We start from the raw sequence: 13,580 nt of genomic DNA, 5'->3' as shown, positions 1-13,580 counted from the left end.
TAAGGAGGGTTACTGTCCTTGACTTCTTGTTACTCACTTTTTTGTCCTGAAAAAAAAGTCTGATCATTTTTGCTTAGCTATTAAACCATTTAAATCTGCTACGTTTGACATAACACCACTTTACTCGCGAACACTCCCCCAGCCAAAGTTGCTTTGGCGCTGGGTTGGGAGTAACCTGGAATCAACTCCAGTCCACTCCTCTGATCGCATTTAAGCAGAATATGACTTTTCTGATGATTTCTTAAGAATTCATAGTCGCCTAACGCAGACGTCTTTGAAAGACTAACCAACCACATACGGCTTTGCTCACAACTAGCTCCTAATCATGGTCTGGAGAAGGTCGTGGGGCCATGGTCGGCTGTGTGTGACAGGGGATTGAAGCAAATAAATCTGCACTGTTAGCATTCCAAGAAAGGGGCACTGTCAGCAGTAACCAGTCAGAGCAAACGTACACGTCATCGTAGGGGCATCTGGGGCGGAAGTACGTTGCAAAGTTACAATATCCTGTTTTCAACTGGGTCAATATTGCAGATCAAGTCAATTCCGTCTCATTTCCAAAACCCGCTACCCGGTCTGTGTATAAAGAGGGAAACTTTCACAAAATTGTTACTCTAACAACGATAGCTGATCAACGAAGACGTCCGTCCGTTTTAACAGCAAGACCGAAGATGAAGACTGCCGTGGTTGCTCTGTTCGTGTGTCTGGTGGTTGCCGGTAAGCTTAAGCTGTTTATGACATAATGTTCACAATAAGATTCATTTTGATATTCAGATAAGAAACCATCATTCTCAAGTTGAGATCCCTTTGGATTAGAACATCCTCAATAGGTCTTCTAGAAGCTGTGTATATAGGCTACGCACTAGATGTGTAGCTGGTTGCCCTTGTATCAGCATCAAGGTCCCGCTTCCACGTGTTCTTAGGTCTTCCCCTCTTTCTCCTAGTAGCGTCCATAATTCTTATATCTGTGTTTTTTCTGCCCTCAGTTTCCTTCACTCCGTCTGTGGAGGGGCGCAGATTGCCCGAGGGACGACGGGTGAAGTTGCGAGACTGCCCGAGGTTCTGCCCTGCTGTCCACTCCCCTGTCTGCGGCAGCAACGGTCAAGTCTACAGTAATCTGTGTTTCCTAAACATCGCTAAGTGCCTAACTGATGAGTAAGTGTGCCCACATACGATTTACCTTACCCTAGACCTTAGGTTCTCCCACAACATCGTGATGTATTTGTCGACAAATGACGCTCTTCCAGAAGTTTCGTGCCGTTTATTCGTTTATTAGTTTGTGTCTGTGCCACCATTTCCATTTCCTTGATATCGATTGTTTTGAGCCCACATTCGATTAACATTCGTAATATTGTTGCATATTCTTTATAATGAGATCATTACTACTAGTGCTATTCATATACGTTCGTCTGAACCAAAGTGGCGGTAGGAAGCGTTTTCCTTGTCATATACGTTTACGCGTTCAGAGGCTGAGTGGCTTGACTAGCGGACAGATTATCGAGTGGTTCGATTCCTGGCTAGACGTTGTGCCCTTGGTAAAGACACTGTTTTCCTCATTTTACCCACCATGAATTAAATGGGTACTTGACTTCGGTTAGGGAGGTAAAGGATGAGGGTGGAAAGAGAGGGATGAACCTCGCCTACCTGTGTGTGAGCGAGTGGGTGAACGTGAGTAAGTGGGTGAGCGAGTGAGTGAGTGAGTGAGTGAGTGAGTGAATGAATAAATGAATGAATGCGAGAAAGATAAAGAGGGAGGAACGGGACAATAGGTTGTGCATAATCCCTGTGTTGATAAAATATACATACAGAATGGTAACCCAGTTTTCTTCTTTCACAGCTCAAGCCTTACTCAAGCTCCATTCTCCGTCTGTGGGTCTGATCACGACTTCCTAGCCTTAGCCTGAATGAGGTCCTGATGCGAGACTATGTAAATAAGGCGGAAAAACCCTGCTGGAAGTGTTATCTAGCCTTCTCGGTCGAATAATTTATGTTGTTATCTGTTCTCCAAACAACCGACCGACCGACCGACCGACCAACCGACCAACCATCTTCTGCCACGTATTTTGAGGATAACACCACAGAGATGTGTGTACGTGTCACTAAATATTTTGCATCCGTGTCAGTAGAATCAGTAGTTACAGATCTAGAGGAATGGATGTTTTTATTCAACTGTACGCTAAAAGTACATGTCGGCGTCTGACATAGGGAATCAAAGTAATCATCACCAAACACCAATGGTGCTAATTTTGCGTCATAGTTATCTTATTTCGCCCCGTTTCAACTGTGAAATCATGTTAGCTACTCTAAATTGCATAATGGCAACGCAACGTTTTCAGGTATTTTATGTTACCCTTGTCCTTTTGGTTGTGAATCTGTACTTTCACATAAGTAACTCAACTTTGTGTCTGTTACTATTCAAATGTTTACCTGTTCTGTGCCCATTTCTTTGCATCTTGTACAAGTGACAGCGAGGCAATAAGGCGTACAACTTTAGTCCGTCGCCACTTTGTCTATGATTTTTTATATATCATTCAGTTTGTAATTTTCTGAACGAATCAAAATAACACCAATAAAGGCACGACCAGAAACCCTTGTGTGCGTTGTACTTTATTCACCCCGTGCATTCTTCTCTACCCGGCTTGCGTTGGGAGCCTACACAGCCAGGTAGGGTACAATTTTTCATTCCACTTTTCTTAAGTTCTTTATTTGACTTTACCATTACAAACAATGGAGGGAGGGAGACAAAATCTGTTGGTATGATTAAATCACCCAGTTGTCCCCACACAAGAAATACATAAATACACAATACGATAAAAAGGTTAATATAACATATTAATTACAATGAAGTTCAGTAGACTTCAAGTAGGACATGTGTGCGAAACCAGCATAGCATCAGAAATCAGAAGAGATACACTTGTTTAGCGCGGCCTTGTGGCCATGCAAGCAGCACAACTGCAAAATTATGTCCATGTGCACTTGAATACGTCTAGCAGAATTGTAAAGATAATAAAGCGATAAAGGACAATCAAATTAGTGGAGTACATACGCTTCTTGTTGAACACCGCAATATTACAGATCAAACAAAAAACTGGCATCAGTGAGACTACCGTGAAAGTCACTTGGTAGTTGATATAGTACAATACTAAAACTTTGTTCCAACACAATATCTAAGTAAGTTAATCAAATTTTCGACTCTCCTCCTGAAATTTTGACCAATTGCTGACGTCACGTGTCCGTAATCACGCAAGGTCACTTGATGATTGGTGACTCGAAGTCCGAAGAAGACTGCAGGGGGCAGTCGAAAATTCTCTTCCTTATTGCGTTGGAACAACGTTTTAGATCTGTACCGTACATACGACTAGTTCTCCAGTCAATATGTGTAACTTTTCTTTGGTATACCCATGCACATGCTGGTGTATGCCGTGTCTATGACATATGATATTGTCTATAACATTCTTGTTTTAGTTTTTTATTGTCCTTTTGCTGTTCAGTTGATTTAAGGCTAGACACCTTTTATGTACAGATTTCAAGAATAAAAAGACTCGGCTAAATGTGCGTAACTTTTCTTTGGTCTACCCTGGTTCGCCGTTTCTATGATATTGTCTATAAAACTTTGTGTGTTTTTTTGCTGTTTAGATGCTTTAACGCTAGAGATCTTTCATAAAATGCAGATTTCAAGAATAACACAAAGGTTCGGCTAAAAAAGGGGCTAATCATTTGAAGGCCCTCTAGGGGTGCAATTTATGCACTTAACACCTATTTCCTCACTTGACATAGGTTGAAATGGGTACACAGGTTTGGTTAGATCCGTCCTCTCAATGAGAAGTAAAGGCGAAGGTCCCATGTTTGAGGACTGCTACACATTGAACATGTTAAGAAACCAAACACACGTATCAAAAAGTGTAGGGGTCCATCCCAGTGTGAGTGGTTCAAACCTTACAGTCTGGTTCTGTGTTGAACGTCTTAAAAAGGTGATAGTCACCTGTTACGTCAATTGTTCCAATAAATAAATGAATAGATAGATAATCAGGCTAAGTGGTAAAAGACTAACCACACACAGGCAACCCACAAGTTTCCCATCTCTGGCCAGGGTCCATTGTGTAGCACCACGGGCCTCCAGGGAGTGTATCAGGGTTCCTGCAGTAGTTTTTTTGCAGCCCCGCGGTTGGGTTGGTTGTGGGCGTAAATTTGGGGCGGTGAGGTGACTGACTGTCCCAGCGCTGACACATCCGACCGGAGGGTGTCACGTGTGCGGTTCCTCTGTAGCGATGTCCAGTACCGGCGTAGCAATCCTCTTGACCACCTAGCAAAGAAGAAGAAAAATTAAAACAGACGTCATTGTTATAATCTAGTGTTCCACAAGACCTCTATTCAAATCGAAAAAAATACTAGAATTAAGCCAAAATAGTAGAGAGATTTTGCCAGAGGAGTTGACTGGCCATGCAAATGCAATATCCTCGAATAAACTTTAAGACATCTACCATGCAAAGGACTTAAAATGTACACAGTCGTTGATGCAAGCAAGGTGGTTATATATAAAACCTCCCGATACAAGCTGGGTGTTTTTCGATGACCCTACCGCGTTGATGTTTTTCTGTTATTTTCTAAAACGTGAATATAGCAACGGCCTACCGTACGTACCAGTGAATACCTGGACTTCGCACAGGCTCAGTAATCGGTTGGGTTCGGGAAGACGGACGCCAACATAGCGTCCCTTCAACCCCTGACATGATACGGAAATGGACGGCTGGTTCACGTCAATTTCATGATCACCTCCACACTTGGGGTTCTCGCTGACCCGGTCTGAATCCCCGATGTGGATGTTGAAGGGGTTGAGTCGTTCCGAACAACAGTCCTGGCGATTAAAGATGACCACTCTGTAGATATTGAAGACAAAGCAATGGCACTTGATTTTTATGTATTAGGATGAACGTTCCTAAACACCATATAAAATTTAGATAAGGCAGTTGTAAATTGAGACTTTTGATTTGCCAAGTATAGATTGAAAACATCCACTAGAAGCAAATCATTGATTCAAATTTAAAGAATGGTGCTTTGTTGGGCCTTTACGTCAACCTGCTACTTGTTGTGCAATTAAGTTTACATACCAGTACTCTACGTATGGAGTGTAGCAAAACAATTGTAGCAAGTGCTTTTTTGAAGAAGCATATTTTTTTTACATTTCAGCATATTTCTTTACGGACTATACATACTGTAAATGCATTTAAGTTCGCGTGATTTTTATTTCACGCTCAGGCGAAAATGGAGTGTTCGTGGTGGTTTTAAGTTCACCGCAGCGCTATAGTCACATACTGCTACAGTATTGGACAAAAATGTTCGCGGGGGTTTATAGTTCGCGCTGAAACGGTAGCCGCGAAAACCGCGAACATAAAACTAGCGCAAACATTTCTGCATTCACAGTACTGCACACGTACCTCTCAATCACATACGATTGACCAAGATCCGTCCACCAGGTGGGGTTATCTTCCCACGCTGTGTGTGTACAGTAAGCACGCTGATGGACGGTACTGGTGTTCCCGTCTACGGCACGGCTGGCAGGTCCACCCCAATCTGTGCTTGTTTGGTGCGATGTCTTCCCCAGGGCGACATTGACACCTGCCGCAGGCAAGAGTACTATCACCATTTGTTTATTTGTTTTATTTGCACAGCAAAATATATAATACACAGCACTATAAACACTAGATAAATACATGTGCAGAAGGAGGGTAAAAGCGTGTATAGCTTATACTAGGCCCTCCTCCTCTATATTATTTCTAATCGATAGAAAATATACCCAAGGGATACATAGAGTATCAGTGTCATATTTGCATCGATGACTCAAGTTGAATGAATAGTTTTCTATTCCCAATACAGCTGTTTTTTCCGTTTTTTTTTCAAATAAATTTCTTCGTGGCCCGAAATATGTCAACTTTCGAAAATCTTCACGTTGACGTTTGCTTATTTCAGAATACTTAAACTATGTTTGCATGATGGTACAAATCAATCGATAACGTTTGATAAAGATTTAACAATGTCGTTTACTGAATGAAATTTGTGCGCATTTATACGAAACTTAGACAAAGAGGTAAAGTTTTAGTGCAAAGCCATGCCACGTTAACGTTTGTTCGACAAAAGTGTCATCGTATACATAGTCAGGCAACTTTTTAGGCTTTAATTACACACAACCATGCCTGGGATGGGTGAATACGGTTACGAACCATTGGGGAATGGTTACCAAAGCACAACGTAGGGTATGCCGTCTTGGATTTTAAGTGAGCCATAACCTTATTTGGGATGTGGGGATCATAAACGTCAGTATCGCAACATCGCACACATATTTACATTTTTAATAGTGTATTTTGACACGGAAATCATAAGAGACTCACTGGACCCGGGTGTCGTTGAGGCTTGACAAGGATACTGATCACTGGTGGCCTGTCCCAAAACTTCAATTTTAGTGGTGGCCCAGTTAATCACGTTGCCATGGTGATTACAGAACGTCGACCAGTCCGCCCCAACTTCAGCTGGAGACAGCACGCGGTCCCAGAGGTTCACCTGTGACAGTTCTCCACTGTATGCCTGAGACGCGTCGAACCCTCCCCCGACAGTGTCTTGGTCCTGTGCGAGGATCCATGTGCCGCCGCTGCGCACTCTTCCCCCGACGAAAAGACCCGAGCCGGAAGTCTTCAGCACGCCGTCAGCGTAGAGCTGCCAAGCTCCGTCACTGCTGCGCCAGGTAACACATACGACGTGCCGCGCGCCATCCCACACAGGCAGGGGACCCATGACAGCTTGCCCACGATCTACATGTAACTGGAAAAGTTTTTAGCTCAATCACATGGACGGTTTTATTGGCTGAGGACATGCGGCATAGACTATTTCAGACAACAAGAGTTCGGAGACCTCATATCTCCATGAAATATTCTGTTTATGTAAATGACTTACACATTTACATAATATATGCTTGGTCATAAACACCTTTATCTATGACATGGACGGTTTTATTGGCTGAGGACATGCGGCATAGACTACTTCAGACAATAATGCCTATTACATTTACGAGACTATTACATTGGCGTATAATAAATACCAAAGGAAATGTCATTGCATCTCCACCTGACAGGCTCATGTAACTTGCACAATGCTTATCTGGAATTACCAGCAGTAGATCGGTGACAAGAGATACCAGAGCTTTCATATCAAACGTGACTGTAAACTTACCTGAAAACCCTTCCCCCCGTTATTGCAGACGAGAAGCTCGTTGGCGTTTTGTGTCACAGCGTAGCTGACCAAAGCTGCAATCTTTTTGGAGCTCATGTTTGGGCGCATGTGCAGACACAGAGTAAAACTCCTTAAGTCCTGAGACAATGACGTCCTCAGCCGGGCGTAGTTGCTGGTGCGGCGTGGAGCAGGAAAGGTTATCCTCTTTTGACCACTTGACGATGGCGCTGAAAGTCCAACATTATCAACATCAAGTACTGTAGGATCATCCTCACTAAAAAGCTTAAAGAACGGTTGCAGTCAGATGTGCAAAGACTAGGTGTGACAGGCCGTTCAGTGTCATATAACCAACTGCTGCCGCGCCGCGTGCCTGCGAATTAAGCTGGTGTGTTACGTCGAATGGTGGTTATACCGGCTATATAGATACAGATATCATAGTTTGCACTTGAATACTAATATAGTAAGTATTCTATTTGCCAACTTTTAACAACCCTTTCTGACACGTGATCTAGTGGACAAATGGCGTCTGAAGTGGGTCAAAGGTGACACGACCACTCTTAGAAAAAATTGGGGGGTGCATTAACTAAACAGCACTCATCATATGGCACCACCCTTTGAGGAGGGTAACGAAGATTTGACTTTCAAGAGGGACATAACCAAGTTGGGATGGGGGGGGGGGGAGGTTACACAGCGCAGGGTAACGTTCAGAAACAGCTACATGTAACGTTACTATGGGCTCCCAATCTTCACGTCATTGTATATATGTAAATATTACTAACACGCAAATTAACAGGTTTTGTTCGTTGCACGCACAAAATCTGTCTCCTATCCCCCTTATCATCTTATCCTTTAGTTGCCTACGTTTATTTGTACTGGTCACTTGGTCTGTAACTAACACAAGCGCAACTGCTGACAAGTCCATTTTATGGGGCTCAGCAGTAGGGAAAAAGGAGGTCACTTGATAGAGACACTAACTGTTTGTGTTGCAGCCTAGAATCTCCACTCTCATGCTGAGCCAACCGTTCCAGGCCCGCGGTAGGAAGCGCACATAACGAGCATCAACGGGGTTGTCCAGGAGGTTGGTGACCGGGGTGTCCTTGTCCGTGTTGCCTGGGAAGACCTAGATGGTAATAAGGTAATTTCACATGTAACAAAAGTAAAGCGGCCCGCATTAGACTTCGTGAGGCAAAGCATGGTGCCTTTTCGATAATTAGCCGCAAATCTTGAATGTAGAGGTCGAGTTTTCGTAATACAAGAATTCAAGAAATGAGTGGTCACTGGCCTTAAAGTCGGAAATCACCACAGTTGACTTCACAAATCATAACAGTTTTGGATCCCAGTAATTCGTGAAATTTGCAAATTTCAAAGAAAAGAGGATCGGTCTGTAGCACACGCACCTTGTCAATGACATCATTGCCTGCGTAGGTAACCCAATCAGCGTCGTCAGTACCGTACTGTACTTTGTAGGAGGTCACCCACTGATCACGATCGTCTTTCCGTCGACCCTGAATGATGGTGCCTGACACACGCTTAATCCCTCCTAAATCCACCTGAAATGAGCATGCACCCGTAAAGCTATAGCACATCACCGGAACGCATATATATATAATGCCATGTTCGCTTATATAAGGACAATATTCCGTACTTAAGTTTCGATAAAGTTGAGTCTAAAGAGAAATCGTATGCAACGCCCGTTATTCTGAAGCAACTTTGACCAAGCATCCACCAGATACTGTGATGAATCTTATCGTAACTACAAGACCACATACAGTCCTACATGCCTGATACGACATTCGCAGCTGTGGTATCATGCCGGTCAAGCGGTAAACGGTTTTTACTATCTAGCTGTTGTTGGCAGTTGACTTTGCCATTGATTATTGGTTTATTAATTAATAAAGTCAGTTCGCCAGCTAGGCTGATCGCCCAGAGTATCGTAAATGCACTTTGAGGTCTGTTCCTGAAAAGCAAGTTAACATCAAATTTCATTGTCACCTGCAACCAGTTGTCTATATACGTATTGTCGCTCTTCCGTAACAACATGGCTGACCAGGCACCTTCCCCGGCAACTCCGTTCAGGCGAGCGCGGTAGGGTTTACCGTAGTAGGACGAGGATGCAGTGATGCTTCCATCCGGTATGGTACCAGATTCCATTCCAAGTGGATCCCGACAGACTGCGAGGACAGAATCACTTCAATTTCAATGTCTGAATATATATGACCCTCTGCTAGGAGTATCGATGACGTTATCTTTATTATCACAGTCCAAATCCATGCCAAAATATCGATGGTTAAGTAAGTAAGTTAACAAGTAATGTTGGAAATCAGTTACGTAGTTAACTGATGGGATCACCCTAAACATTCATAAATAAATGAAAAATAAATGTTATGATTAGTAGCTGAAAAATCGCAAATTTTTCTATAGACATGAAATGTTAAAAAAAGTCGGGCATTGTTTTTAATTTATTTGAACGGTTTTAAAGCATGACGTAAGAAAGAATAGTAATGAAGTTTCAGTTTGAGTTTATCAATCCACTCTTAGCACGAATTTACCAGCTACTATCTCACTGGTTTTAACTATACACTTAGTGGATATATATTACAATACATTTCAATACAAGTCTTGGGAATTTCTACCAAAATTGGGAAAGTGATTTTATAGTCCAAAGCTTACGCATTTAGGTGCAAAACAACCTATTACACACAGACAGACACAGACACACACACACACACACACACACACACACACACACACACACTATTCTACTTTATTATTTGAGTAACATATTAACCCAAGCCCCCCCCCCCCCAAGCGAGGTGTGCACTGTACTAACCACTGTCAGCAGTCAGTCGGTCAGTGTCAGATGGTAGCTTCGTTGTTGGGGTCCGTTGTTGCATTCCATGATCTGTGTAGGCAAAAAGATACGCAAAAATAAGATTTTAAAAAAGTAGGATATCGAGACAATACAAGTGACTAGGAATGCGCCTATTTATGGGTAATCAGGTGAACAAAGTTAAGGAACACTTGACCTCTTTTGTAGGCTTGTAATTTGTGTGTGTGACACATTTCACAACATGTACATTATTCCTGCTTGAAATTCAACGGGTTACTCTAGACATAATCATGAGTTCATAAACGAAAGAAGAGCGAGATTGTAATTGAGAAAGTGATTGTACTGTCCAAAGCTTATGCGTTGAGGTTCAACTACAACCTATAATCTGGTCCGTCCACTTATTAGAAAAACACCTTTGGTATCAAAGAATACTTTTTTTAAGTAAATACTTGTGCGGGAATACAGCCACCTTGTTTCTCGTAGACGAAGTGGTTGGGGTTTTTCGTGTTAGGTTGTCCACAGGTTGTAGTTTTAGGGTAGCAGTCGCCGTTGGAGAAGACGAATCCCGCACATTGCGAGCTGATGCTACACCGGTCGGCACACTGGGGCAGAGTGATGCCTCTCGCGTGGATGGACGAGATGTCGTTCCCAGGGCAGTCTCCGGCACGCACGGTGTATCCGGGAACTGCAGTACGGTAAGATAAATCAACATAAGTACTGATATGGCTGGGAAATATACGTATACCGTATCGTACCACTGCGTTCTTTTCTACAGTCACATTTCCGAACCGATGCCCCATCGGGTAATTGACAGTGCGAGAACCCAATGGTAACGCCAAGTTCACCTTAACAAACCGACGCCGGGTAGTTTTCGGCAACGAAAAGTATGATATAAAAAAAACGTGAAAACAATTGTCATGAGCATAATCTGTGTATAATTCTAAACTTAAATCTTTATTTTTCGTTCTCGCAAACCGGGCCCCGGTTTGGAAATGTGATGTTAACATTGCAGCTGGCAATATTGCAGGATTGGATATAAATTTAATGTTAACCGCTACGCGTTTGATCGGTTCTTGTGGTTTCCGTCTGTCGACACCAGGAAAGGCCAATATTATCCGCTTGATTATTCCAAAAGTATCGCATCCGTCCAGATGCCGCATGCCGCACGATACTGTATCACTCAGTATATAAAACTCACTATTTTAGGGTGCAAACATTTTGTTTCTTAGTTAATAAATTATGTGGGGTATGCAACTGTCTGTTGAGATTCAACTACAGAGGTCTAAAGCCGGACAAGAAAGATGATGACCTCGTATAATTCATGGTCCAGCATCATAAGAAGAGAATCTTTGTAATTTCCGGTAGGGCTGGACCATGAAAACGTTAACTCCAAGGTTAACAAGCCAACCTTTGACAGATGTTGCTTGTGCCGGCGTCCTCACAGAAGTCACTCGGTCAGTGTAGGTCTGTCCAATGCTTTGTGTGGATTGCCATTGCTTTCCAACACCTGCACCTGTGTATACACCCATAAAAGGAGGTTGTGAGTTCCGGATACCTTCCTACATTTTGTGTGTTTGTAGCTATATGTAAGCAGACTCTCAGAGAAACTATGCAGACATATGAAATTTTGTTACATGAACGTTACTGGATCCCTTAAGTAGAGAATATGACACAAAATATGGCACACATAATGTACTTATACAATGATATTAACCAAATTGAGAAGCGAGGTCGAGGGGTGGCCATGGAATGATACAGTCAAACCTGTATTCAGCAACCACTCAAGGGACTGAGCAAAAGTGGTTGCTGAGGACAGGTGGTTGCCTCCGACAAGTTGGCTGGTTGACAAAAAAACATACATTTGAACGAAATACACCTTAGTTCCCAGAAAACATATCTACAAGAGATGCACATAGTTTTTAATCCCCATGCTGTTATTTAAACAAATTTCATTAAACCATTGTTTGATCATCAGACCTGTCTTTATCTTACAATCAAACATGTTTTTATCTAGTTTTCTGCTCCTTATTTAGTTTTCTGCCCCTGTATAAGAAAAGGTATTACTAAACACACATATTAGTTCATGAAATAAAGGATATAGCTACCTTTCGTACCTTCCACATATCTTGTCCGCAATGGCGTGCTTGAGGAAGTCGTCAGGTCAGCGTCGGTGGTGGGTGTGGACAGTCGGTCCTTTCCAGAATCTGTGTTGATATTCAAAGTTTCTTGAAGAGCTCAATGTGAAGGAATTTAAAGCAATATCGAAAGGACAGTTACAGAATAACCGTTGGATAGACTGAATTTCGTAAAATTATGTATATACATTTACTATCCTCAATCTTGAGTAACAGGGTCACCATTTCAAGTGTGTATTATGTACCTTATACCTTCAGTTTCCTCTGCTATTCTAAAATCGGATTACGAGAGAACTTACAAAGAAGAAGTCTACAGATTTTATATGCCTACCTTTCATCGTCTTCGTCGGCAATGAGGTGATCTGGAAAGTTGTCAACCAGTTGTTCACAGTTTGAGTCGGCGGCGTGGAGAGTCGGTTATCGTTCGTGCGAGTCGTCGTGGAGATTCGGTGATCGTTCGTTCGAGTCGGCGTGGAGAGTCGGTGATCGTTGGTGATGTCATCAAAACCGTACGTTGACGAGTTCCTGACCCCGAAATGTCGCAGTGCTTTCAGCAGCGATCCCTTTTTAAAGTATGGAAAGAAATGATTGTCTTGAGAAGATACTCCGTTGGTTGGATACTCATGTGTGCATATCATTGCAAACAGGATAGGAGTCTGGTCAAAATTTTCAAAAAACAAGTTAATGTAACTTTCGTCATGTTGGGTCACTTCTTTCAATCTCTTTTTTTGCTTAGCAATGTAAGGTTGTGCCAAAGTTATAGTATATCAAGTGTTGAAGACATTGTTGTTGGCAAAAGGCAGTTTTGAAAAAAAAATCAAGCAGGATTTTTTAAGGCAGGTTAAGGTTGAATCAACAAATTTGTAACAAAATATATCAATACATTGATGCATGCGATAACATAGTATCTTTCCAAAAGAGTAGTCTCTCCTTTATTGCTTTTGCCACCTGCTTTGGTCGATGTCGAAAAAGAATGTTGCATAATTTTTATCAACCTAGAATTAAACTTCTTTGTGTACATAAAAGACTGTCAGGAATAAGCAGCTGATTTTTACGATGGTTGCAGTGAAGTGTTGTAAAACTTACCTCCAGGCTCACTTGATTGGACATTGACATCTCAGTGGCAACAATGGCAGTGATGATGATGATGCAAGCTGTGATACCAGATACACATAAGACTGTTTTCTTCCACTTTCGTCCTGTAAAGTAAGACAAAACAAAAACTGCTCATGGCAATGTATTTATTGATATAACAATTCACTAGACGATGTTGGCATGTAGTATTTTTCAAGTATAAAGACGGAAATATTCTTGACTTTACCCACGATACAAAAGAATGTTAGGAATACGCCAAAAAGAGTTACTCAAGTAACTGGATAAAATTTTGAAACAGTCAA

The 13,580-nt window shown here is 42.2% G+C and overlaps 1 protein-coding gene across 1 annotated transcript; it reads left to right on the top strand.

Annotated features, from left to right (window-relative positions):
* Nucleotides 1-586: 586 nt before the first annotated feature.
* LOC136444761 (uncharacterized) lies at nt 587-2,172 on the top strand. The gene is made up of 3 exons (XM_066442494.1): nt 587-714; nt 984-1,152; nt 1,835-2,172. The coding sequence occupies exons 1-3, from the start codon at nt 669-671 to the stop codon at nt 1,899-1,901; spliced, it is 282 nt and encodes a 93-aa protein (XP_066298591.1). The 5' UTR covers nt 587-668; the 3' UTR covers nt 1,902-2,172.
* Nucleotides 2,173-13,580: the final 11,408 nt, after the last annotated feature.

Source organism: Branchiostoma lanceolatum, chromosome 11, assembly GCF_035083965.1.
Source record: "Branchiostoma lanceolatum isolate klBraLanc5 chromosome 11, klBraLanc5.hap2, whole genome shotgun sequence".
Classification (NCBI taxonomy): Eukaryota; Metazoa; Chordata; class Leptocardii; order Amphioxiformes; family Branchiostomatidae; genus Branchiostoma; species Branchiostoma lanceolatum.
Note: the sequence above shows the minus strand (reverse complement) of the source record. Positions and strands in the feature narration are given on the sequence as shown.

Excerpts from the sequence above, each read along its gene's own strand:
- LOC136444761 (XM_066442494.1), top strand. The coding sequence starts at position 669 with ATGAAGACTGCCGTGGTTGCTCTGTTCGTGTGTCTGGTGGTTGCCG. Across the intron at positions 715-983 it reads CGTGTGTCTGGTGGTTGCCG|TTTCCTTCACTCCGTCTGTG; the intron begins GTAAGCTTAAGC and ends TTCTGCCCTCAG. Across the intron at positions 1,153-1,834 it reads GCTAAGTGCCTAACTGATGA|CTCAAGCCTTACTCAAGCTC; the intron begins GTAAGTGTGCCC and ends CTTCTTTCACAG.